This window comes from Equus quagga, chromosome 3 (assembly GCF_021613505.1).
Source record: "Equus quagga isolate Etosha38 chromosome 3, UCLA_HA_Equagga_1.0, whole genome shotgun sequence".
Classification (NCBI taxonomy): Eukaryota; Metazoa; Chordata; class Mammalia; order Perissodactyla; family Equidae; genus Equus; species Equus quagga.
Genome location: NC_060269.1, coordinates 85,899,662 through 85,926,281, shown reverse-complemented (window position 1 = coordinate 85,926,281; position 26,620 = coordinate 85,899,662). Strand labels below are relative to the sequence as shown.

At 43.0% G+C, this 26,620-nt stretch overlaps 1 protein-coding gene across 1 annotated transcript in view; it reads left to right on the top strand.

The window, feature by feature from the left end:
- The first annotated feature begins 14 nt into the window (after window positions 1-14).
- The window catches only part of PKD2 (polycystin 2, transient receptor potential cation channel), a 55,825-nt gene continuing 29,219 nt past the window's right edge, over window positions 15-26,620 (top strand). The window contains exons 1-5 of the mRNA XM_046656389.1: window positions 15-706; window positions 7,964-8,077; window positions 20,285-20,418; window positions 21,891-22,141; window positions 26,321-26,545. Of these exons, the coding sequence (XP_046512345.1) occupies window positions 142-706; window positions 7,964-8,077; window positions 20,285-20,418; window positions 21,891-22,141; window positions 26,321-26,545 (1,289 nt within the window). The 5' untranslated portion in view covers window positions 15-141. The remainder of the gene's footprint in view (window positions 707-7,963; window positions 8,078-20,284; window positions 20,419-21,890; window positions 22,142-26,320; window positions 26,546-26,620) is intronic.

Below are 26,620 nucleotides of genomic sequence, written 5' to 3'. Positions count from 1 at the left end.
GGGACGGCGGGGAGGCCGGGGGCGGGGAGCGGGGAGCGGCGAGAGGCGGGCGGCGGGCCCGGGAGGAAGGAACATGGCTCCCGCGGCGGGCGGCGCCGAGCGCGGCGCGGGGCGGAGGCGCGCCGGCCGCCGCTGAGCGCGATGGTGCACTCGAGCCGCGTGCAGCCGCAGCAGCCCGGGGACGCGAAGCGGCCGCCGGCGCCCCGAGCGGCGGGCCCGGGCCGGCTGATGGCGGGCGGCCTCCGCGAGCAGAGGGGCCTGGAGATCGAGATGGAGCGGATCCGGCAGGCGGCCGCGCGGGACCCCCCGGCCGGAGCCTCGGCCTCCCCCTCGCCTCCGCTCTCGTCGTGCTCGCGGCAGGCGTGGAGCCGCGACAACCCGGGCTTCGAGGCCGAGGAGGACGAGGAGGAAGAGGAGGTGGAAGGGGAGGAAGGGGGAATGGTGGTGGAGATGGACGTGGAGTGGCGCCCGGGCAGCCGGAGGTCGGCCGCCTCCTCGGCCGTGAGCGCCGCGGGCGCCCGGGGCCGGGGGCTGGGGGGCTACCACGGCGCCGGCCATCCGAGCGGGAGGCGGCACCGGCGAGAGGACCAGGGCCCGCCGAGCCCCAGCCCGGCCGGCGGCGGGGACCCGCTGCATCGCCACCTCCCCCTGGACGGGCAGCCGCCCCGAGTGGCCTGGGCCGAGAGGCTGGTTCGCGGGCTGCGAGGTAAGAGCGCGACCCGCAGCGGCTGATGCACAAACCAGAGCTGCGGGCGCCGGCCGGAGCCATCGGCCGCTGCGGGCAGCCTTCCGGGGCTCCACCTCGCATCCCCCTCGCGTCCCCGCCTCTCTTGGAAGCGCGTTCCCCACCTCTGCTCATTCCGCTCGATTTCCGGTACCCATCGCGGAATTCCACTGCGCCCGTGTTGGTGCAAATTTATTGCATACCTCCTTCTTCTAAAAGAAGATATGTCAGCGTATTTTTACTTCTGGAAATAAGTGAAAGCTGTATTCGAGTGAAAGGGTCCATCTGGAGATTTTTTTTCTTATGGGGAAAAACATGAATATTCTAATATAGCTAATGGTGGTTGCAACTGCATTATTTGCTAATTTCACTAAATCAAAACGAAAATTCTCTGCTAATACCCATGGTGGTCTTCTGGTCTGAATGCCCTATCGCCCCTCATCCCGTTCTGGAAAGGGTCACAGTACAGTGTTGTCCAAGTTGTGGGAAGTGTCATTGGGTTGTCATTGATGTTGTTTTGGTGATGTGCATGGTTGTTTTGGGGAGAGGGAGCCGTTGAGAACGCCACGAATAGAATAAAATAATGTCTATGAAAACAGTTATTTGACCATTTCTAATTCTAGACATTTTTCTAAAATAGTTGCAAAGAAACGTTTACATTGTTTAAAAAACTTGGAAGTATGTTTTTAAATAACTAAATTAATGTTCTCTGAAATTCCAGCAAAACAGTGACGTCACCAGATACCAGCTGTGTGTTAATGTGTCAGAGTTCAGTGCACCCAGCTCTCCAAAAGACAGGAAAGGAATTTTCAAATTTGCCAGTGCCCATTAAGAGGACACAAATTTTCCGAGAGCAGATGGGATCCAGTTTTTGCAGAGTTTTGTCAGAGGCATCCTTGGAAAAGAGTTGCATTTGCTCTTACCATCCAAATTATTTTAATCTCCACTTTTAAGAGTTTCCATTCGCAGTTCTTTTGAAATTTTCCCTTCCATTCTCATCCCTGTCAGTTTTGAAAATCTTGCATAAGACACCATCCAGGTGTTTTTATAGCAAAGAGATTAAGACCAAGTCAGTCTTGTACCGAAATCCCAGTTCCATAACACATTGGCTGTATGACCTTGAGCAAATTGCTTAACTCTCTGATCCTCAATTTTTGCATTTTTTTAAAAAGAGAGATAATCATAATACTTAGTTCTTGCCTTAGGAGAATTAAATGAGGTGAGACACAAAATGCATAGCAAGTCTCTGCTGTGTTGTGATGCGTCATAAATATAAATTAAATCATAAATTCTAAAAGTATACATTTGGGCACTTCTTTTACATAAGTGCCTATGCTAGTTAATTTGAGGGCATTATGGGGAACACAAGATCCTTTAAATAATCTGTCTGAATAGATGAGTAAAACACTAATACTTTTTAAGTTTCGAAAGTGTGTTAAAACAAATGATGTATTATTTTGCATTGTTTTAACTGAGCTTTTTAAAATATTCACTGAAGTGAGAGAGAAGTTTAAGTTAATAAATAATGGTAAGTCATGATCCTTTTAAGTCATTTTGAGCATTTGATAACACATTTAACCTTTGAATAAACTCAATAATGGAATGAGTGTATATACAGATTTATTTCTTTTAAAGAAAAATATCAGGAAATTTACAATGAATAAGCTCCTAGTAAAACTTCTAGTCAAACCTTATCAATGGTCTAATTAGTAGGAGAGTATATTCAGGAAATCTTAATTATATAAAATTTTAGAATAAATTTCATTTTGCTACTTTTATGAAGAAATTGAAATTCTTGTCACTGGTTAAATAAGTGACGTTTGTTAAATAATTAGCACCTATTGTGAAAATAGCACTGCTCTAAGTGCTACCAAACATAAATAAATAAGTAGCCCATCAACATTATCCTATGGACAGAAACCCAGAAAAGTAAATAAATAACCATGAACGAGTTGTGATTTTTTTTTCCATTCTGGGATACCAATGATAAAATCCTATATGCATTATGTAAGTTGTGCCCTAGGATCAGAACGGAAAGTAACGGGCAATTTCTAATGGTAGGGGAGATTACGGAAGCTTCGATGGTCGGGAGCTCCCCTGAAGGTCTCCCGCCTTTGTGACTTTTTACAACCCGCTCGAACTTCCTGGGCTTCTCAGTTCCTTGTTTATAAAGTGGAAGAGTTAAACCCAAACTCCGAGGTCCCTTCCAGCTCCACAACATGGTCTGGGTTGTTTAATGACATGAACGCAAGATGGACAACAAATGGTCATTTTTGCTCCTTGGACAGTAGATAGATCAATCTTAGAAGCAGAAGTAAGACAGTAAAGGAGAAATGTTTGAGACCTGGTTGTGGGAAGCATTGTGTCTAACCAAGGGATTAAGAATTCATCCCTAAATGTTAGGAAGCAGTTGAAAGCTTTTGAGCAGGAACAGAACATGCTGAAAGGGGATTTGAGTCCGGCAGCATGCCGTGCAGGAGAACTCGCAGAGGGAGACAGGGAAGCAGAGGACCAGGTAGGAGGCAGCCAGTGAAGAGGTGATGAAGGCCTGGACTGAAGGAAGTGAAGGGTGGCTGAAAGATTTAAAGGCCACCCCAAACTTCAAGGTATCCACAACAATCTCGTTTACTCTTCTAGGTTCCACCCACAGTAGTGCAAAGACAAAATGTGACACTCTAAGTGAATTATCAAATCTTCTGAATTTCCAAAGTTGAATGTGTTTTTCTGATGTATCAACTTGTTAAAGTCATTTTCTGTTATTTTAGACATGTATGCTTAGGATGTTTTGTTTTGGTTTTTTCCTGGAGAAATCGTAAAGTACTAGCTGTATTGTTCAGGGTCGACTAAGCTGCTGTAACAAACAGACACCTCCCCTCCCATTCACTATGTTGTATCATCACTGTCCATTTGCAGAATCATCCCAAATGGAAACTCTACCCATTAAACAATAACTCCCCATCCCCCGCAACCTCTATTCTACTTTCCGACTCTATGAATTTCCCCATTCTAGGTACTTCGTATGAGTGGAATCATACAGAATTTGTCCTTTTGTGTCTGGCTCATTTCACTTATTTTCAAGGTTCATCCATGTTGTCGGATGTATCTGAACTTCATTCCTTTTGATATCTGAACATTTTTCATTGTATGTATATACCACATTTTGTTTATCCATCCATTAGTTGATGAACACTTGGGTTTCCACCTTTTGGCTGTTGTGACTTTCTGCTTATTTTTAATCTAAACGTCATCCCATCACTTCCTCCTTTTCCTTCTTTGTTTGTCCTATAAATTTGAACAGATGAGATTTTTTATGTTGTATATGTGGGGAGTTTTTAGAGGGAGGGTTGCTCCTCTGGGGTGTGTGATAAGGTTATGCTAGTAACAGAATTCATGCAGTCAGCAGACATTTATCGAGAATCTCCTTTAGGGTGGGTACGAGGCATGGGGCGACGATTAATACGAGGTCCTGGCTCACAAGGAACCCAGAGTTTTGTAGGGAAAACAGGTGTAGGTAAATAATTGCAATGCCAGGTCCCAGGTATGGGAGGGACCCAAAGAAAAGAAACCCAGCTCTACCTGGGGAGGTTAGAGGAAGTGAAAGTTGAGTTACATTTTGAAGGATGAGGGGGAATTCCAGGAGGGAAAAATAGCAGAAGTAAGACCAAGCAAGCCTGTAGCCCGTTGGTCTTTTTCCTATAGGCAGTTAGAGCCAGTGGGGGCTGATGTGATCAAATGTCAATCTGAAGATGATTCTAGCAAGAATGTAGAGGGAGGGGTGACGAAGGCCGCAGCTGAGGCCTGTGAGCTGGGATGGAAAGAAGCTCGATGGAAGAGAGACTGTGGACCAACTTCATGTGAAGGTTAAGAGGAGCGCCTATTCTAGGATGAAATCCATATTTCTGGCTTGGTAAAATTAACCCAAACAAAACAGATAGGTTTCTAGAGAAATAAAAAGATAGATCAGTTTTGAGCATGTGAGTGTGAGCTGTCTGTGGAATATGCAGGTGGAACCAGCTCTTAGCTGTGGTATATACTTGTCTGCACCTCAGAGAGGGTTAAGAATTCAAGATTCAGGAGTCAATATCATATAAGATAGCAACTGACTATTCTATAGATCGTAGAAGAAAGTCACTTCCCTCGCTAAAGGTGCCTCTGCAATTCAGATGAATATTAGGAAGGATTGTATTTGTCTTAAACAAGGCCCACGTGTGTCTGAGCACAAAAACAGGATTCTCTTATGATATAAATGCACTGTGAATTTGGTCAGGCTATTCACAATGAACTGAAAGTCCATTTGGACTGTGTCTTTACGCCATTCTGAAATCTGGCCCAACTGGGCTTCAGAAGAAGGACATTTTACAAGTTTAGATGGTTTCTGAAGCTATAGATGGGACTCTTCCAACCACTCCAAGAGCTTGACACATATTTCTAATTCCTCGAGCAACCCCACAAAAAAGTACTCTTATCCCACTTTCAGATGAGTAAATGGAGGCTCATGGTGGTAAGTAAGATCTCAACAGCCCGTAGGTGGCTGAGCCTTCATTTGAACACAAATCTCACTCCTACACTGCACACTGCACCATGTCATGATCAATAAGTCATTGGAGTTTAGTGTATTTCCGATGGGACAAAGTTACTGTGAGGCAGAATTCCACACTGAATCTTTTTACCATGGAACTGAAATACTTACAGATGAAATAATACGATAGCTGGGATTAGTTTCAAAATAATTGGGGAGGAATGGGTGAAGGTTGAGATGAATCAGTGTTGGCAATGAGTTGATAACTGTTTGAAGCCGGGTAACAGATACTTAGTAGTTCATTATAGCATTCTCTCTTCATGGTATTTTTTATATTTTCCAAAACAAAAAGGTGGAGATGGAATGGCTTGGAGGTTAAGCAAAATTAAAAGGGTTTGGAAGCATTTGGATAAAATAGTTGTAAAAATGGCATTTTTTTCAAAGTCAATTATTTATGTTTGGAACATCTTTTGTGTTTTTGATTATCTATCTCAGAGTTCCCCTATATTCATATCAGTAAGCATGATTGTGCAGGGAAATACATTGTTTAGGCGATATGCTCCGACTTTGGGCTCTTGCATTAAACCTCTTAAACATGAAGGAAGTTGGGAAGTTGTCCAGTGGTCGTTCTCATCCCACATTCTCCTTAACAGCCTATGTACTGAACATGAGTACCTGGAATGCTGGAAAGGCGCTTCCTCCACAACTGGGACAATTGTGGGAGAAGACAAAGGTTGATTTTGAAGAATGCTGCCATTTTGGCTGTGAACTTTATCCTTAACAATTCTTACCCTATCAGCTCTGTTAAACATGGGGCATAGTTGTCTCCAGGCCAGACGTTTCTCACCCATCAGAATGTGAAGAGGTCCCTGTATCCTCAGACAGACCCTACATATATACCAAGTGGGCAAGTTGGATGAAATTTTTAACGCAATAAATATTTGAGGAGGTAGATAATTTAGCAAAAGTAAATGAATAAAAGTATATTATATAAAAACATAAATAAGGAGATTTGTTTCTTTTCATTTGAAACATTTCATTCAAAGGCTCAAATTAATTGCTGCAGACCATTCACGTTTAGCTTGAATAAAATTTGATAGGAATTTGGTTTTTCTATTTATAAATCAAGCAATACCATTTGTAAATATTAAGAACTATGACTATTCCTTGGTGCATAATTGTTTATAAACCATGGGAAAGAGTGAGATCATTGACCAAGCGAGGCAAGGCAACAATTTTTCCTGATGGGGCTTATGTGTATGTTTTAGGCCTGGCCTCAAAAAGAAATAGACCCAAAGAAATGATGTGGTTGTGTACAGGACCACTCAGCCTAATATCTGGCTGCCTCTCTGTTATTCTGAGTTGTAATTTTCCATGTCATCTAAATTTGTAATAATTCTTTAATATGATAGAGTTTTAGCGAACAAACATTCTGCTTGCTGCATTTCTTCTGGGTGAGTAATTCCCTGACAACTACCAGATCTTGGCAGACGCAAACCTGGTCATAAGTTATGCTCCACTTTCAGTGTGGTGAAATCTATGATGCGTAACACAGTGTCTTTGAATTCAGATGCTGATTTTCCTAAAGGAAATTTGGGAGAATAAAGAAAACTCCAAATTTAAGAGTAGAACTAATGTATTATTGTAAGACTTAAAAAATGCATAAACACTAGCGATGAAGTCATTTCTTCGAAGTGAAAGACCATATACCATTTCCCCCTGTTTTCTGTATGGCTTAAGTGGCTGTGTGAAGGGGTTCAGGTCTGTGGAAATAGTGTGGGGCAACAAGCAGGGGCCAGGTCGGCTTCCATCAGGAGCCAGCCTAATCTCACTGAGAGGATTGAGAAGTTTGTCTTTTTTGGAAAACGCTAAGGTTCTTCCAAGGACCCAGCAATGTGACTTGACCACACTGTTCATTAACGGGGTTTGGACGGCCACCATGTCTGTCTGCTGGCCGAGTCCAAAACCGCGGGAACTCTCTCCAGCAGGCTCACGGAGGGTTACGTCATCTTCGCCCAGCCCGCCCAGCACTTTTTCCATCTGCTAAAATACGGAACGTGGTTGCTGATTTTACTTTTTCTCCAAAGAGAGAGAGAAGCCGGAAGAATTGTTGCCTTTCATTTAAAGTTTATACGTTAGTGTGCGTTTTAAAAGATCTGTTAAGCTAAGCATGTGTAGTGTAGTCCATCAGCACCGAGTTTCTTCAAGGACAAAGATGGGTACAGAGCAGAGGTTTTACACCAGTGTGTTGAAGCTTGATAGATGTTCCCGCCAGGACTTCTTTTCGTCAGGGGTGACCTAAAGGCATCATTTGCAATATAGTCACATCACGTACGGAAGTGAGTAATAGGCTAATAGGTCGTGTCCTCCCCCGAATAAGAAGGGCCGATGTGTATGCACAATTCTTTAACCTCCTTTTAGGCTGTGTCATTTCCTGTTCTCTTTCTAAATTTTTACCAAGCTCTTTTCTAATGGGATGGGGAGTTTAGCCAATGATCAGATAGTTGCCTGTGTTTTGCGCATCTAGAGAGACAGTAGCCTGATGTAAGCTCAAATGAAAGGTACACTCTCCTAAAACAATTTCTCAGTTGCATTCAGGGTGTGTTTAAAAAAAAGAAAATCTCCCTTAAAGGTTATACTATTTATTTTGTGTGTTTTCCCTTTGCCATTTATGAGATTTTAAAAATAAAATGACATCTTTTTTTATTATTATTTTAAAGGTCTCTGGGGAACAAGACTGATGGAGGAAAGCAACACTAACCGAGAGAAATACCTTCGAAGTGTTTTACGGGAACTGGCCACATACCTGCTTTTTCTCATAGTCTTGTGCATCTGTAAGTAGAATGTTTCTTTCCACTAAAGCAAATGTTTTGAAAAGATCTGACTTGTTAAAATCATAATTAAAAGGAATTGTATGTGCACCAGAAGGGTTAACTCAGAAGTTCTCTTCTCTGTTTTCAATTCCAATTTAGAATTTGGTAACGCTCTCTTCTGTCCTCTGATAAACATTATTAACATTTGGTATTATCTGAATGGCCAGTTCATTGTCAGTTGTGACCATTTTCACTGTGAAATGCATGTGGCAACCTGCTGGACACCAAGAAACCAAGTAAAAGGATTTCTGCATTAGATTCCTTAACAATAATTACAGTGTCGCTGTCATTACATCAATTACCGTAAAGTCTACGTAAGAATTATTTTCAGCAAAATGACTTTTCAAGTTTAACTTTCAGGATGTACAGATAATGTCACCTAATATTGCTTTTATGGATATATATATTTATACTTCCCCTTCTTTTGATTTGGATGTGTTATGTGGATGCCTTCATCCTAATTCATAATTTCTTCCAAATCGTCAATAATCGCCGGATTTTTGCTCTCCAGGAAACTTACTGCAGATCCACCTCTTCTTTCTTCCTCTCTTCTTTCAGTACATCCCTGCATCCTCCGGAAGGGGAGGGGAGGGAAGCCTTAGCCAGAAAGCAGTCTTAGAAACCATTTGCCTCAAAGTCTAGAAACTCACAGGCAGTGGATTTATCCTCTGAATCCAAAGGTGTTGGGTGATTGAGTTCTGTGGTTTTCCCTCTAAAGCCTTTGTGAGAACAGAAAAAGCAGCAGATTCATGACGACCACCAGGACCACCTGCCATACTCCTCTAGGAAAGGAGTTCGTTCATATCGTCTACACTCAGAAATGCTTAACAATTGACACCAACCTTGGAAAGAGTCCCCTTCTTTGCATATGGAGAGAATCTAAATTTAATCAATACTTTAATAATGCCATTCTTATTACATTAAAATTGACCATCTTGACTTTAATTGTCTGAGTGCTAAAAGTTTCCTTAAAAACAGTTTTTTCATTTACTAGATTATGAAAAGAAGAACATTTGTAAGTTTAACATAAAAGATTAAGGACACATTTAAGTTTCAATATTTGTAATTTTAAGAAATTGAATATTTATTTTTTTAATATCCCCACACTGGTTTTTACTACTCCTAGTAAGCTCTGAATGCGCTTTATCAGAGCATGACTTCTTTTTATATCTTCTGAGACTTTGCCTATCCGAGTGGGAACTTAAAGAAAAAAGTTATTTAAGATAAAAAGTATGTATATATGAACAACATCCATCTTCTTGCTTTTTCCTTACTAATTTCGTGAAATTTCCTGTTATTTGTTTAGGAAGGAATGTCTCATTACTTTTTAAAGCATGTTATCTAAGACAAATGCAAAAAAGCTAGAAATTATGAATTCATTACATTAAAAATTATAAAGCAAGAGATGTGATATTTTTAACTTTTATGTTCTAAGCTGTTAGAGCTTAGAATACTGGAGTCGAGTTTGCTCCCTGCATAGAAATTGCTTAAATATTAAACTACAGTGGCCTTAAATATTAACAGGTTGATTAGAATCATTATTATTATTAAGTTTTTTCAAGCATGACACATACATACATACATACATATTTCTTATGCAAAAGATAAGTACACCTATAAATAAGTCTAGAATTTCAGTGTCCCCCAAAACTGTGTGAGCTTCAGAATCACCAAGAGAATTTTTTAAATAATTAGTTTGCCCAGATGTACTAAATCAGCCTTCCAGATGTGGCCCCGGGATGTGAGTTTTCAGATGCACTGATAAGTTCGGGAACTGGGCCAGATAAATAAACTGAAGAGCTAGAGTTTTAGGGAACATGCCTTAAGTCATGTAACTAACTAGTGTTTTCTTGTTTATTTTAGAATTTTTATGCTTTTTCTTCCTCACACTAATCACATCTTTTTTCTTATATCAGTAGCTACAGATTTGACATAGGCACAGTTTTATTTCAGAATATTGTAAACTCTCTGGTTAAGACGGGATCTTAGCAGTCATATGATCAGACCTCCATGGGATGCTAAAAGTCCCTCTGCAGCATCCCTCTCAATGGTCAGTGCACCTGCATCTGATGGAGCGAGAGTTCCTGGTAAGGGGCTGACTTCTTTGAGATAGTTCACTTCCTTTTTCTATGGCTGTGTTAGAAAGGTCGCCCTTATATGAAACCAGAGTCTGTTCCCATCTAACTTCCTCTCTCAGTTCCACTCTCCAAACCCACCCATACCAGGTATGTTTCCCATGTCTCTTCTCCAGTTTAGCCCATCAGAAGTTTGAAGACAGACATCCAGTGTCCCATAGGTCTTCTCTAGGTTAAACCTTTCTGGTTCCTTTAACTGTTGATCACGTGATGGTAGGCGTGCTTTTGAGTAATGCAAATGATAGACACTCCCTCTGGCACACGCTCTGTTTATCAGAGTCCCTTTGGCGGCGCAGCAGGAGCCTCACCAGGAAAGAGTGGGAAAGTGGGGCCATGAGCGTCCTCATACAGATACTACACCGTGGCTCGTGCCTCCTGCCATCGCCTGACTCTTCATATAAATGATTGCTTAGTCTCTTCACCAAAAACTATAAAGCACTGTGTCCCCCAGCGAGTATTTGAGCACTTTTTCCTGGAACACAGTCAAGGACTTCCCTTTCAACTCTGTTAGATTTCATCTCATTAGGATCTGCTCATCACCCCGGTCTGTTGAGATTATCTTGGGTCTACAATCATTCATCTCATGGATCAGCGATTCCTCTCAGCTTCACAGTGTCAGCAGAGTTGATATCATTCGTGCCCTTTTGCTGGTAAATTAACAAATCAGAAAAGAACATCAGTCCATTAGTCAAAGCTCTTTGGGTGGAGTTCACTGAATTATGTTATCATCTGGCTCAGATTGTTCATGAACTAGGATAATAAGAAAGGCTTTTTCAAAGGTCTGGCTGAGTAATGCCACCATTCCTTGCTCTATCAGCTGCTGACCAAATTAAAGAGGAAGTGAGGATCAGCAGGCGTGATTTACTCCTAGCAAAGCCTTACTCGCTTCTAGTGATTCAGTCCTTTCCCCAGTGCTCAAAAGTCGTCTTTTTAATTACTAGTTTTAAAATCTTGCCAGCAATGTCAATATCAAATGACCGAAATATCAAACTCATTACTCTGTGAGTAAATGAGATAATGTCCTTAGCCGTCTGCCTGCACCCGGGAAGCTCTTGATCTGAAGCAGACAGTGTCCTGGAAGGCAGCCTGACATAGTAGGAAAAGCACAGATTTTTTTGCATCACAGAGATCTGGGTTCAGATCCCAGTTCCACCACTTACACACTAGGTGGGCTTCAGCAAGTTATTTAACCTTTCTGAGCCTTTGTTTCCTCATCTGTAAAATACTTATTTTGAAAGATTTTGTGAAGATTGGGAATAATGTACAAAAGGATCCTAAGACGGTGTCTGTCGTATTAATAGGAGTAAGCAAAATTCTCCCGAGAGATTGTTGACGGTTGCTGAATTATGTCATCGGTGGGCTCTTGGAACTATGGGTTCTGATTGTTTGGGCATCATTTGGAGCAGCTAAGGACCCATCAAGAGCTTCTTTTCCATCTTACCAGTGTTAGTTCTAGCCCAAATGCCTTTAAAATCAGTCTACTTTACCAAGAGGACAGAAATAACATGGCACTAAGTAATCCCACTTTCTCTGTAATTTAGGATTTATTCTGACTTGAAACCTAAGGTTGCTATGAATGCACCGTCAAACTACTTACTAATATATGGGTGACTGTTATAAATGGTAACAGCATTTCTTTACGTGAGTTAGATGCTGAAGTTAAAGAAAGGAATAAATAGTATTATAGAAGATCTTTGAAAAAGGCAAAGGAAGGTCTTTGGTGAATCTATGATAAAAATACATTTGCCTCTCCTTTTTTTCTGCTCTCTCTTCATTCTGTAAAACTGTTCAAATCTTCAGTGTTTAAACACAATAATTGAAACGACAAAGAAAAGTTAGCTGAGTCCACATCATAGAAATGTAGTATTTCTATATGTCAGAGAAATAGGCAAAATTAAAAGGCAGAAAACAATTGTAAAAAATACTTATAAGAAATACCACAAAGGATTAATATTTTAACATATTTGTAACCCACAGATCACTGAGAAAAACGCTAAGACCTGAGTAAATATTTTACAGAGTAGGAAATATATTTCACAGAGTAGAAAATATAATCAATTAGTGTGGGAAAGTCTTTAACTTTAAACTCAACCAGTATCCACAGAAGTAATGAAAATAGAGAATGAACACCATCATCATGATACAGCATAATATGTCCTAGGACAGGAAGAAGAAATCTGTGTATCTCCATTTCTTTATCTCTGGAGGAGACTTTGCCTTGCATTCTAGAAAAAAAAAAATGAACAGTATCAAATCAACACATTGTACACATTAAACTTATATGTCAATGATGTCTCAATAAAAAAAAGAAATGGATATTTTATTTTACTTGTAAAAATCTGAAAAGGATGATAGTCTAACGATAGTCTTTCTAATTTGCAAAAGAATCCATGCAGATGAAGCTTTGTTGGTAACTAGGTCGGTGAAGTCAGTCAGTGGGTCACTCATACACCGGTGGGGAGCTAATTCTGTTTCCAGTGACAAATGCTCCGACAGCTCCCCACCTGGCTCCCCACAGCAAACACATTCAGTCAGAGGACCACAGGTTACAGTCCATAGAAAGTGACTGTTAAAGACTGACTGTCGCTGGAAAGCCCTTTGTCTTTTGATAAACTGGACAAAAACTACAATGACAAGAAATGTCTGTGGATGTATAAATATTACTTTAGGTGTGGCCTTTCCTCCACGTGCATAGCTTTCTCTTCTTTATGTCTTTCTGGGAACTTATATGTAAATATTACATATCCTCCTCTCTTGTTTTAAAAGAAAAGGTAGTACTAGCTTATACAGGGATTTGCAAAAGCCCTTGTGCCGACAGCCTCTATCCCTTACAGGTTTCCATCACAACTTGTGATGTACAGTTTCCTGTGAATTTTAACCAAAACTGGATTAAAATATTTGGGAGTTTTAATAACTTTAATTCACCTTTCCTGTTTATTCTGTAGCCTCACTTCTGCCTCGTGAAGGGCCCTCATCAAGGTCTCTAGGGACCTCATAATTGCACATTCTCTGGGTTCTATTCCACCTTTCTCTGGTGTTTGGTTCCATGGCATTTGGCATTCCAGAAAGTTCCCCATTTGGCTTCTGTGACTCCCTCTCTTCCCGTGTTCCTCCTTGCTCTATTCCCTTTCTTAGTTGTCTTCTCTCTGTCTCGTGTGTAGACAGTGTATGCTCTGTGAATGGGTCTTGGGCTTGCTTTTAGTTGATCTTTTCCACAGATACAGCTGCAGCTAGTACTTGTATGCTGGGGACTCCCAAGTCCCTGTGGACCTCTCTCATGACCTGTGAACCTTGTGCCAACTTCCACTGGACCTCCTGTGTGGTGTATTCCACAGGCATCCCGTTCTTAACATTCCCAAGCCTGGACTCGTCATCCTCCCATCCAAACTTGCTTCACTCGTGTCCTCTCTCTGGGGTAACGTTAACATCGCCCACAGGAATGCTCACCCAAACCTGCGCGCCATCCCAGGAGCTTTCCCTCCCTCCTCTCGTGTGATCATTCCCCCTAATTCTTCCTCTTTAGTGCCGCTCAAGTCTGTCTTCTCTCTTACATCGCTGTTGTCCCTATTTTAACCTTTATCATCTCTATCCTAGATTATTCATTTGACGGTTCAGTGATTTCATGAAAAACAGATTTAGGCCCTGCCCTTAATGTGGTAAGTGATGTGAAAGAAGACAACTGGGGAAGAGGATTCCCCTACAGGGAAGGATTCTCTGAGGCCTGAAGCCAGAAGAAAGAGCTGCATGAGTGAAGGTTCTGAGGCAGGAAAGAACTGGAGAGAGAACATTCTGGAAGCTGAGTGAAGACAGTCACTGGAGAGAGTGCCATCCGATGAGGATGGAAAGGTGGTCAGGGGCCGGACCCTGCAGGTCTGACAGGCTTTGGTAAGGGGTTTACAGTGGGAAGCCAGGGTTTCAAGGAGGGGAGTGACAAGATTTATTTAAATTTTAAGAAGATGACTCTGAATGCCATTGGACCACAGAGTGGATGGGATCTAATGTGTGGACTTTTAGGACTCCCAGACACCGCCTCACGACTGCTGTCTCTGAAACCAGGTTAAACCAGGTCACTCTTCCATTTAACACACTATAATCACCACACCTTCAAGATAAAGTTTAAAATCTTTACGTAATAGACCAGCGTTCACGTCTTCAGACGTACCACTCCTTATGAACATCTGGTACTTCACCCACGTCAACCACTGATGGGCCCTGGGCCTGCGCTGTCCCCTTCCTGTGGGTCTGTTGAATTCCTCCTCGCCCTTCAAGGTCAGCTCACGAGCCAGAGCCCCCGAGAAGCCCTTTCCAGTAGCCCCTGCTCCGAGCCGTGCTGACGTTCGGGCCGCCTGGGTCACAGCCTCCTCCCGCTGGGGTGCGGCTCGGGCACCGTCTGTCTCCCTCCGCGCAGAGCCCGGGAAGGGATGCGGGTGGGCACGGCTCAGAGATGGCACCGAGGTGTTCTCCCCGCGTGTTGGCAACTTTGCCCGTTTTCCTTCTCTCTCTCCTTCGCTGGTACTGCTTCTCATTCACTAATAGAACTTTTCCTAATATGACAACCAAAACGGTTCCAGCCTAATCATTCTTTGTTTTATGTGTGGCACTTTGCATTTATATGTAGCATTTTAGTTTGTAGAGTCCCTTCAAATATGTCCCTGTGAGGATTTGGTACAACACAGAGCCAGCAAAGAGGTTGGGTTTCCTGTTCAGAGTGATAGCTTCATTTTGCGGTGGGTGGCCTGGAATACTGGCCCCACGGCGTCTTCGTTCTGCTGTCTTTACATCTGGTCTATTTACATTTGTGTGGTAGTTTTGATTCCCTCTTTGGCCCAACAGTTATTGAGAAAATTTTTTTTAAATTTCTAAATGGCTTGGTTTTATCTATATATTTGTTTATCCTTTGTAAATTAATTTTCTGCATTTGTGGTTTAAAAAATGCTGCTTGGGGTCAGGCCAGTGGGGTAGTGGTTAAGTTCAAGCACTACAATTTGGTGGCCCAGAGTTTGCAGGTTGGGATCCAGGGTGCAGACCTAACACTGCTCATCAAGCCATGCTGTGGTGGGGTCCCACTTACAAAATAGAGGAAGATTGGCACAGATGTTAGCTCAGGGCCAATCTTCCTTACCAAAAAAAAAAAAAAAGTTGCCTCATTGGTTTTTTGTTTTTTGTAGGGGTTTTAGTTTGTTTGGGGGATTTTTGTTTGTTTTGGTGTTTGGCTTAAAACAACAGAAATTTATCCTCTCCCAGTTCTGGAAATTGGAAGTGTGAAGTCAGAGTGCCTGCAGGGCCACACTCCCTCTGAAACCTGTAGGGGGCGATCCTTCCTTGCCTCTTCCCAGCTTGTGGTGGTTGCCAGCAATCTTTGGCACCCTTGGCGTCGTTCCAATCCTCCATCCTCTCAGGGTGCTCTGCTGTGTCTCTCGTGGCTGTCTCCTCATAAGGACACTTGCCTAGTTGAGTATTAATTTCAGGGATTCACTGGTGTTCCCTTTGTGGGATAGCGTATTTCTAATTTTCATAAACGTTCCATGGATATTTGGAAAAGAATGTGCGTGATCGCTTTTGGTACAGTATAAAGTTTGACGTGTATACATTGTCACATATTCAACTGAAACCCCTACTATTTCTAGATAATTTTTGTCTGCTTTCTCTGACAAAGATTGAGAGGTATAAGTTTGTTTCCAACTACAGTTGTGATTTTGGTAATTCTCTTTATAAGACCAGCAGGTATTGCTTTATCTGTCTTGATGTTGTTATTCAGTATGTAAGAGTGCATTATAGTTAAATCATTGTGTATGGTATCATTTGTCAATCTTTTTATTTAACTCAGTACATTATAATCTCCTTTGTCAGAAAATTATAATACTACTTAACACCTTTTTAAAAATATTTTATCCCTAATATATATCTAATATATTTATTTTCTTATTCCTTTATTTTTAACTTCATTTTGAATGGATCGCATAAAAATTCTAGGAATGCATTATTTGTTTTTTTAACCAATATTTAAGACTTTGTTGTCTAGTAACTTTAACCTCTTCGCATTTCATGCTTTTGTCAAATTTCTATCATCTTGTTTTTTCCTCTCTTTTTATGCTTTCCTGTTATTTTCCTTTTTTTTTCTTTTGTTACATTGAAAAGTTTTTTCTTTGCCTTTTGTTCTAACAATTTGGAATTTATACAGTACAATCTTTGTTTTTAGTATTTGAGCCTATATTTTTTCAACAATATTAAGAGTAAAATAGTGTCTGTTAACTATTTTGAAATGAGACCTTGTTGGGTTTCTGTGTTTGTTTGTTTGTTTCTCTGGTGAGGAAGATTGGCCCTGAGCCAACATCTGTTCCAGTCTTCCTCTATTTTTTGTATATGGGATGCTGCCACAGCCCAAAGCATGGCTTGATGAGTGGTGTGTAGGTCCGCACCCAGGATCCAAACCTGCAGACCCCAGGCTGCCAAAGTGGAGCATTTGAACTTAGTCACTACACCACTGGGCCAGACCCTGAGACCTTCTTCTTAAGATAGCTTTAGTTTATATACTGGTTAGCTGGTAATGCTGTGATAATATTTTTTATTCTGGTTTATTTTATGGAAAATGGAACTTGGGAGTTAAGATTAGGATTGAATGGCAGAAGAAATCCATGCACATAGGATATATATGTGTCCTTTACCTTTTATTTTTTAATATTCCCCCTCCTTTCTGGTCCTCATTTAAGGTTCTCTATTTCAGGCTGTAATTTTTTTCTTCACAATTCAGTTCATTTAAAGAATGAATGCTACCTTGCAAGTGGGCTTTCTCTGTCAGGGACTGAAAGAAGAAATGATGTGACAGTCTTACATTACTGTTGCATTTTCTTTTTTACTGCAGTAACATTGGATTATAACATTGTATAGCTCTCAGGTGTACATGGTAATATATTTCGAATTCTGTGTAGATGTTACATTTAACAGTATACAAGACACCTTCACACGCATTTCTCCAGTTGAACTACACAAAAGCCCTAGTTGTTATTCCCATTTTCTAGATAATGAAACTCAAGCTCAGAAAAGTTAAGTAGTTATCCGAGATCCCAAGACGCTGGGACCCGCAGTCATGCACACAGAGGCAGACGTTCGCCAGGAAGCAAAGCTGAAACTCGAACCCAAATCATTCTGTCTCTAAATCTCGGGGGTCCTTTAGCTGCGGCCTAGATGGACTCATGGTGCCGCTGACTCCGGGACTGTGTGGAGCTGTCGCCCGGAGACATCCCAGGGACCAGCCGAGGGCCTGGCGGGAGGGAGGGACTGAGTTCATGTTTGCCGATTGACGGCGTTGGAAGGATCCTCTCTGGAAAGCTAGATGACAGTGTTTCTCTGGATGTCCAGCAGGTGGCGCTGCATAGCCAGGGGGAGGCATCGCTTCCCTTTTCTTGAAGCCTTTAAATCCCATACAGGTCCTGAGAATTTCAAAAACAATCACTATGACAATATAAGAAAATAAAGGAGGGGCTGGCCCCGTGGCTGAGTGGTTAAGTTCGCACACTCCGCTGCAGGCGGCCCAGTGTTTCGTTCCTTCAAATCCTGGGCGCGGACATGGCACTGCTCATCAAACCACGCTGAGGCAGCGTCCCACATACCACAATTAGAAGGACCCACAATGAAGAATATACAACTATGTACTGGGGAGCTTTGGGGAGAAAAAGGAAAAAAATTAAATCTTTAAAAAAATAAATAAATAAAAAAGAAAATAAAGGAGATACATTTTGACATCAGTGGCTAAAATACTTATGTTTAGATACATATATAACTATAGCATATTTATAAATCAAAAAATTTAAATAAATTGTCATAATTCTTTTTTAACAGCAAAAAAACCCGCAGGTACAAAATTTGAGAAGGAGCTATATTAATCAATCAATCCAAAGCGAATTCTAATTTCATGATAATTGGAAAATCCAACTTAATAATCGTTTAGTCGGCTTTGGGGAGCCTTCACTGCTACTGTTAGCATCGTATCTGCCTCGTTCTGTCGACTGACTCTGGACCCGCAGAAGGCCTTTGTAGAGTACCCTGTACCTTGTTCAACCCTCTGTGGGAGCTGGGTAGGCAGCACTCTCCCTGGGGACAAAATGAGCTCCCCTTCGTGAAGGCAGAGATCACATCTTGCTCGTCTTCACATCCAACACCTTGTTCCATAAATGTGAATGGAACAAGTCTAACCCTTACGTCTAAACCCTTAACTCTGGTTCAGTACGGAGGAGGCAGGAACACCCGCAGAGGAGTGTTCTTGTCCTGATTAGTGGGCCGCAGATGACAGATGAGGGAGCCCAGCCAAGGGGACTGGAAAACATCCCTTTCCTGTAGATGCAATACACAAGCCTGTGATTGTGTGTATTTATGGATCCATTGAGCTCGAGATGGGCTCTCAGACACTCTCGTGTTTGGATCACTGTTATCCACTCCTCTCTTTTAATCTTCATTTTCTGTGATGCTGTGGTGGGGAAGGGGACTATAAGAAGGAGAGATTTTACTAAATAGCATTTAATCCCAAGATCATCTAATATGAAGTTTTAAAATGCTTTTTGTGATGCCTGAAGATTATTACAGAATCAGCTAAGTATTAATTACCTGCTGGGTGTTGAGAACTGTGGTCAAAAGAAGTAGAAAATGTGTTTCCTTCCCCTCGAAGCCCTTTATCAGCTAATTATAGGAATTAAAGCATATTACACTGCAATCATTAGAATCCAGCATAAGACAGTACTTGTTCACGTGCTGACATTTCTAGCATATGTGTTACAGCAATCTGATTGAGGAGGAAGAGCCACCATTATTGGACATTTAAGTGTCAGCGACTGTATTGGATAGTTTTTAGTTATTATTTTTATTTAAGCACCAAAATAAGGTGAGATAGCTAATTATCACCATCTTACAGAAGAGGAAACGGAAGTTCAGAAAGTTGAGGCAACTGGCACAGGTCACATAGCACGTAAGAGGCATGGCCGAGATTCACACTGATCTCCTGTGACCTGCTCAGCCTATAAATCTTCTCCCCATCTCCCTCCAGGACCATTCAGAAAGGGCTGGAATAACCAGCAAGTCTTCATGGCAGGGGGTAGCTTGAGTTTAGAGGGTTCCATACAAGACTTGATAGGTAGATGGGAGGCAGATGTGTTTGTGTTAGTCAGCATCCTGGAAAGAAAGAGATGGAAACCTCAAAGTGGTGATTAAAGAAAATTTAATGAAGGGACTATTTACGGAGGTGTGGCAGGGTCACGGGAACCAATAAGGGGAGGTGAGGTACTCAGGAAAGGTTACCACCTCCAGGCCTGAACGGACAAGGGGAGGGAATGGCGTGGCGTGGACCCAGTGTGGCTGTGGGAGAAGAGAATCCCCCAGAAGCTGTGGCCGAGGATGGAGGGTCCCCTGCCAAACTGCATCCGGGTGATAAGGGAATGAAGAGTGGGGGTGGAGAGAACAGACCCAGCCTCTCTCCTTGAGCCCCCAAAGCTCCCGTTCAGCCTCCCATCGGCTGAATGCCTTGGGAACCAAAGGATAAGCAATCTCCTGTGGTATGATCTGTAGAGGTCAGCCTCAGGGCACAGAGCAGGGCGCGGAAGAATGGAGAACTGATCTGGGAGCCCTCTGTGAATGGCCTGCCCGTGCTTTTGTAGAGATAGTAAGCAGAATGTACGCAGCCAAAGGATGAGGAGCTCGATATGGCCTCTGTTGGGGCCTGTGCAGATCAGCCTCACCGGGTGGAGGGTCCGTTCTGGGAGGTGGTGGGAGATGAAGTTGAATAGGCATACTGAAAGTCCCACGTGTCAAGTAAAGGCGCCTGATCTTAATTTGATGCTCAATAGTAAGTCAATTTCACTTCACATAAGCCAGTGTCAACTTACTTTTTTTGGAAGCCAGAGAGCTAGGGAGATGTCCCAGAATGATACAGGGGAGGAAGGCGAGGGTGAGAGCAGACTGGGGTGATGTCTGCCCGTCACCAGGAATGTGTGAGTACGTGTGCAGGCCCCACTGCGGAGTTCATTTGGCTCTCTCTGTGTTCCAGTGACCTACGGGATGATGAGCTCCAGTGTGTATTACTACACCCGGATAATGTCACAACTCTTCCTAGATACCCCGGTGTCGAAAACGGAGAAAACTAACTTTAAAACTCTTTCTTCAATGGAAGACTTCTGGAAGGTATTTGAAAATGACTTTGAAAGTATCTTTTTGTCACTGGAAATTGTTCATTTGGCTTCCTAAGTCCCATTCAGCAGGATATGCAGGGCCTGCGGTGTGCTCAGTGCTGTGTGAGATGGTAAGTTACGGTGCGTTGTTCGCAGTTCCATCGGGAGCCGTGTGTGCGCCTCGCACTGTGCTGAGTGTTTCATACTTAGCTTACTGAATCCCCACAGTAACCGTCCAAGGCAAGTGCTGATGTTATGCCCCAGGTCGTAAAGGAAGAAACTAAGATTTACAGCGCTTACACCTGCAAGGGAGTAAGAAAGATGGACATTTTTCTAGCCTGACAGATGCTTCCTCACCCTAGTTTATAACTCATTCAGTCCCTCCTGATTGAATTAAGTACCTGTTCAGAATCTCCTAGGATGTAAGGCCCAACAGGGCAGAATTTGGTTGCGTTTCTTGTTTTTTGTCTCCTTGATGATGATGGCGTGTCCCCTAGAACAGTGCCTGATACAAGGCAGGTCCATTCTTTCAAAGATCTCTAATGTAAAATTCAACCCAGCCTTTTCCCAGATTGTCACAAATTCCAACATAGCAGCGGAGGGTAAGCCATGAGTGATGCCCTAGGAAATGGATTAAACTGATCTGGAAGATATGGTGCTCGGGATCGAAGAAAACTGGACTGGAAATGATTATTTCTTCCTGGAGAGATACTTTCTAAAATTCATACTAAATCAGAGCTATTAATTTTGAAGACTGAGAAAACTGAATCACAGGACCGATTACTACTAATGCCTAAAAATACTTGGCATCCAAAACCACACTTGTGTTATTGAATCTTTTCCCACCTCAATGGGGCAAATCAGTCCATCTCTGTTGATCATCTGATAAGGACAGGACGCTGAGAAATGGCTAGATCTGTCTTCTCTACGGGCAAGGCAAGTTAATAAGAGACTTCTCACACATACACAATTCTGTGATAATGAATGCCAAGCTCTAAAACCCAGGGGTGGTGGAGGTGGTTAGAGAGTTCACCATATGACAGAAGATCCCACCAGATGGCAGACTGGTAATCAAAACTAGTGTTTTCTTCTCCAGACAAGTTAAGAACCAGGATTATGTGGGATGCTGTTTTAATAAGGAAAGTAACATTGATCCTGGTTGTGGATTTAGGCAAACTGCTCCCTGCCCTCCAGCCTTTAGTCCTAGAGCAAAAATCAGAGTTGCCATTCATTAAGCGCCCACTCTGTGCCAGGTGAGGCAACCATGCAAAAGTTGGATACTACAGATTCAAGAACCCTGGCTCACAGGGGGATCCTGCTCAAGGCCTCCCAGGTAGCAAGTGATGAAGCAAGATCCAACCCACATCTCTGACAGCAAACCCACCCTTGTCATTCTCCCACGTTCACAGAGTCGCAGACATGCCTGGAAGAAGCAAGGCAGCCGCGGAGCTTGGACCTTTTCAGAAATGTTTCCTTTGCTTTCAGTTCACAGAAGGCGCCTTGTTGGATGGGCTGTACTGGAAGGCGCAGCCCAGCAACGGAACTGAAGCGGACAACCGAAGCTTCATCTACTACGAGAACCTCCTGTTAGGCGTACCACGGATACGGCAGCTCAGAGTCAGAAATGGATCCTGTTCTATCCCGCAGGACCTGAGAGATGAGATTAAAGAGTGCTATGATGTCTACTCGGTCAGCAGTGAAGATAGGGCTCCATTCGGTCCGCGAAATGGAACCGCGTAAGTGTCTGTGGCTCATGGTAATGAGCCCTGGCCTCGCACTGATATTCATTCATTCATTCATTCATTCATTCATTCATTCTGACTCTTTCACCAAGGAGAAAATGGCTTAAGTGAGTTTTCAATGCTTATACTTAAAGCTGTGGCCAAATGAACCGTTGGTTTCTCAAGTTTTCTCTACTTTTTGCCCCCCTTCAGCTTCTGCATATGTATTTTTCAAAAGGTTAAATCGTTGACCATATGGCCCACAAGAAAGAAGCTATCCGGGCCTTCTGAGGTTTTTTTTAAGATGCCTGGATCCTATTTTATAGATCTGGTGACATTGTTCGCTAGATTGTCACTAGGAAATTTTCTGGTACAGAAATCCTTTCATTAGCTCTTACAAATAAGTTTTCATTCAGAGAGCAGTTATTTCAAGTTATAATAAGCTGGAGGCAGCTTTTCTGTCTGTTTTAAAGCTGACCTCAGATGTGTGTGTGTGGTTTTGAGTATCTGTCTGTAATGTGTTTATTTGTAGGGATTTTTGTGCTTTTTGGTGACCATACTTAAGACATCTTGTGTATTAAGAAAGGACAGTCATTATTTTTGGAATTACTGTAATTATTATAAAGAATTGGGAAGACCTCTCAGGCTGTTCCAAGGTGGGCTTCATGGGGTCGCTGACCCGCTGACTCACTGGTTAGATTGCCGTCTAAGCTTCCTTGGCTCATTCACTCAGCTGCTCGAGATCCCTTTCTTGGGCACTGAGACCCCCATAATCCAGATCTGTTAATATACAATGCAGGGAACACCTTTCCCGTGATCGGATTCTTTGTCTTTATCCGGTGCACACCCTATTTAGTACCAGGGTCCATAAGAAACGAAGTTAGTAAAAATCAGAAGATTTAGAGTAAATGGCCTGAATAATCTCAAAAGACATTTTTTCTAGGTTACGATAGTGATTTTACCATCTAATGCTCCTTTTTCTAGTTCCTGCAAAGCATAAGCATGTCCTTAAACTGTTTACCTTGTCCAGAATCTTACTTTATCTCCTATCATTAATAAGAGAAGTTTATGCAGCCACTACTCCATGTTAGATGCTATTTAAGATGTGATTTCATGCATTATTTCATCTACTCTTCACAAAACAGCTCTGAAATAGGTATTGTCTCCATTTTATAGGTGCAAAAAAGAGGCTCGCTTCCCCAAAACGTCATAGCTCACAAATGGAACCAAGAGGAGGTTTAACCAGCCTACTCCAAAACCCGCCGCCGCCTTCTCCACCGTGTTGCTGCTTCCATATTAATTACGTTGTTAGGATGGTTTCTTGCCGCCCTCTGCTCCCCATCAGTATTCAAGCTTCTTGAGGGCAGGGACTCTATTTTACTCGCTGCTGTACTCTCAAAGCCTTGAGCAGTGCCTGGTTTATAAGGATGTCAATGAATACCTGTTGGATGCACAGATAGATAAGTGATTTCCACTACAGGGTGGACCACACGAAGGGGAGCTTTCTCACGTGTATCTAAACCATTCCTTGATCCTGCCGTATTCTCGGATCACTCCCATTTCTCTTTCCCTTCAACTCCAAACTTCTTGAAAGAAGAGTCTCCACTTGCCACCTCCATTTCCTTACCATTAGTTCGCCCTTAAAGTTTAAACCTCTGCTTTTAACATCTCTCTTGGAAGCTACCAGTGGATTTGTTCAGTTTGCCAATCCACTGAGCAGTTCTCAGTTTTCATCCTGTTCGGCCTCTTGGCAGAAAGTGGCAGCGTCAACTGCTCATTCTTCATTCTTCTGTGAGTGACACTAAATTTTGGTTCTCTTAGTCCTGTAACCCCTTCTTCGCTCATTTCTCTCTTTTCCCAGGTTCTGTATTCAGATCTCTGTCTTCTCTTTCTTTATACTTTTGCCTTGATGTTCAGATGGTTCCCACTCTCATCTTTATTTGGTGATTCATCATTTCCCAACAAATATACCGGGTGTCAATATGGGCCAGGCATGTTCCCAGAGAGGTCTCTCTTTTCTAGCAGTTCCCTTGGTGTTGGCTAGGATAACAAAACAGCAGTAAACAAGACTGTCCCCCATCTTCACAGAGCTTAATTTCTAGTGATAGGAGACAAATCTATATTCCACCAGTGCCTGTAACTCAATATACCCCAAACTGAAGTGATCACTTTCTTATTGGATCTGCTCTTCCACCTGTTGATGGCACCACCATCTTCGCATTATCCAAAAAGAGACTCCAGATTTGCTTTTTTTTTTTTTTTTTTGGCTGAGGAAGATTTGCCCTGAGCTAACATCTGTGCCAATCCTCCTCTGTTTTTGTATGTGGGACACCTCCACAGTGTGGTTGGTGAGTGGAGTAAGTCCACGCCCAGGACCTGAACCCATGAACCCAGGTCACCACAGCAGAACTTGCAGAACTTTAACCGCTCAGCCACAGGACTGGGCACCAGAGTCACTTTTGACATGTCCTGTCTCCTCTGCCCCAACTTCAAATCAATGGCCGAGTTCTGTGACAGTCACTAGGCTGGCACTCCCTTGGTCTTCCTTTTCCTCCCCACTATCACTGCTCTGGTTCAAGCCTCATCACTTCATGGTTGTTTCAGGGACTGCTAACGGAGCTGTGTCAGGGTCCCAGGCCGCCCCAGGTTCAGTGACTCGCTAGAAGGAGTCCCAGGATTCAGCGTTTGGTCGTATCCACAGCTCAGGTTGACTGCAGTGAAAGGAGATGAGCCGAAGCAGCAGAAGGCACAGGCACATGAGGCAAAATCTGGAGTCACAAAGCGCCGGCTTGCAGAAGTCCTCTCCCAGCCCAGTCACACAGGATGTGCTAAATTCCTTTAGCAACAGGTTGTAACAACGCAGGTGGAATGTTGTCTGTCAGAGAAGCTCATCAGAGACTCAGTGCCCAATATGTTCACTGGGTGCTGGTCACATAGGCACCCTCTGCCTGGCATGTACCAGACTCCCCGACTCCCAGAAGGAAAGTAGGCGTTCGGCATAAGCCACCTTGTTTGACAGACAGCCTAGGCACACTGAGCCACTCTTACCAGTCAGAGAAAGTTTTACGTCAGTGTCGGGGCTGTTTATCAGTCAAGTTCCAGATGCCCGCCTAGGTCCCACCTTGCAAGCAGGCCTTCCTAAGGAAAGGCCGTCTCAGACCCTCTGTGTTAGCTCTCTCCTGCACATGGGCCCTCTGGTCCTCACCTCTCCAGTCTTCCCCACAGCCTCCAGAATCTCCCTGTCTGCCCCTTCAAACCTTCCCTTCTGTGACTTCTTCGTGCTTGCCCTTCACAATCTGACCACAGTCTACCGCTCAGCCTTCTTTTCTTCATCATAAGGGAGCTGAAGCCAGTTCCTAGCTGGGTGCCTTGTACTTCTCTGGCCCTGTCTGGCTCAGGCTTGAAAATGCCCTTCCCACCCACCTGTCCAGGTCCAGGTCCACCTTTCATGGCCCAGGTCCAATACGGCTTCTTCTCAAAGCCTCCTCTGATCCACCTTTCCTGTCGCTGGACATCCAAACACAGAGGACTTTCCTCTGATCTGCCCGAGCTACTTCTCTGTACTTCTCTTTCGGTTCTTATACTCATCTACCTTGTGTTTTAATTGTTTCATTACAACCTCTCTCTCCCTATGTATTAAAAATTTGAGAGGGAAAAGATCTTGGTTCATCGTTATATCACCATTAACGCCATTAAGAAGCACCTGGTTCCTACGAGAGCTTCTGTAAATATTTCTGGATTAAATTCCAAAACACTGTGTGGAGTCTTATTTAGTTCACTTGCGTTTGATGACCTTGTACCTTTTTTGGCTGCAGTTTTCTTTGGGGGCCTGGAGTCATGTAGTCTCTGAGTACAGTTACCCAGGGAAGGCAACCGTGATAGACCGAGGGCTCATAGCACAGGCTCTGGAGGCTGACAGTCCTGCTGTAGGCTCCTGACTCTACCGTCAAAAGCTTTGAGACTCCGCTGCCCTCACTAAGCTCAGGGCCTCATTCCTAAAAAGGGGATAGTAACTGTATGAGAATTAAATACGAAAATGCTAATAAAGTGCCGTGTCGAGCACATTACCCAGCTCGATGATACGTGTATTTGTTATGTTCTCTATCTTTCTAGGAACCAGTTGTCTTTGTAATTGCCATAAATGTGCCACTGATTTTACCTGTTTGTTCTGTTTTTGTTTTGTTTTTTAATTAGTTGGATCTACACAAGTGAAAAAGACTTGAATGGGAGTAGCCACTGGGGAATAATTGCAACTTATAGTGGAGCTGGCTATTACCTGGATTTGTCAAGAACAAGAGAGGAAACAGCCGCTCAGGTTGCTAGCCTCAAGAGAAACGTCTGGCTGGACCGAGGAACCAGGGCAACTTTCATTGACTTTTCAGTGTACAACGCCAACGTTAACCTGTTTTGCGTGATCAGGTGTGTACCGAGGGCCCTCAGCCCTCCCCTTTCTGTGTATTTGTGTGGGAGGGAGATAGGTGAGAAAACTCCAGT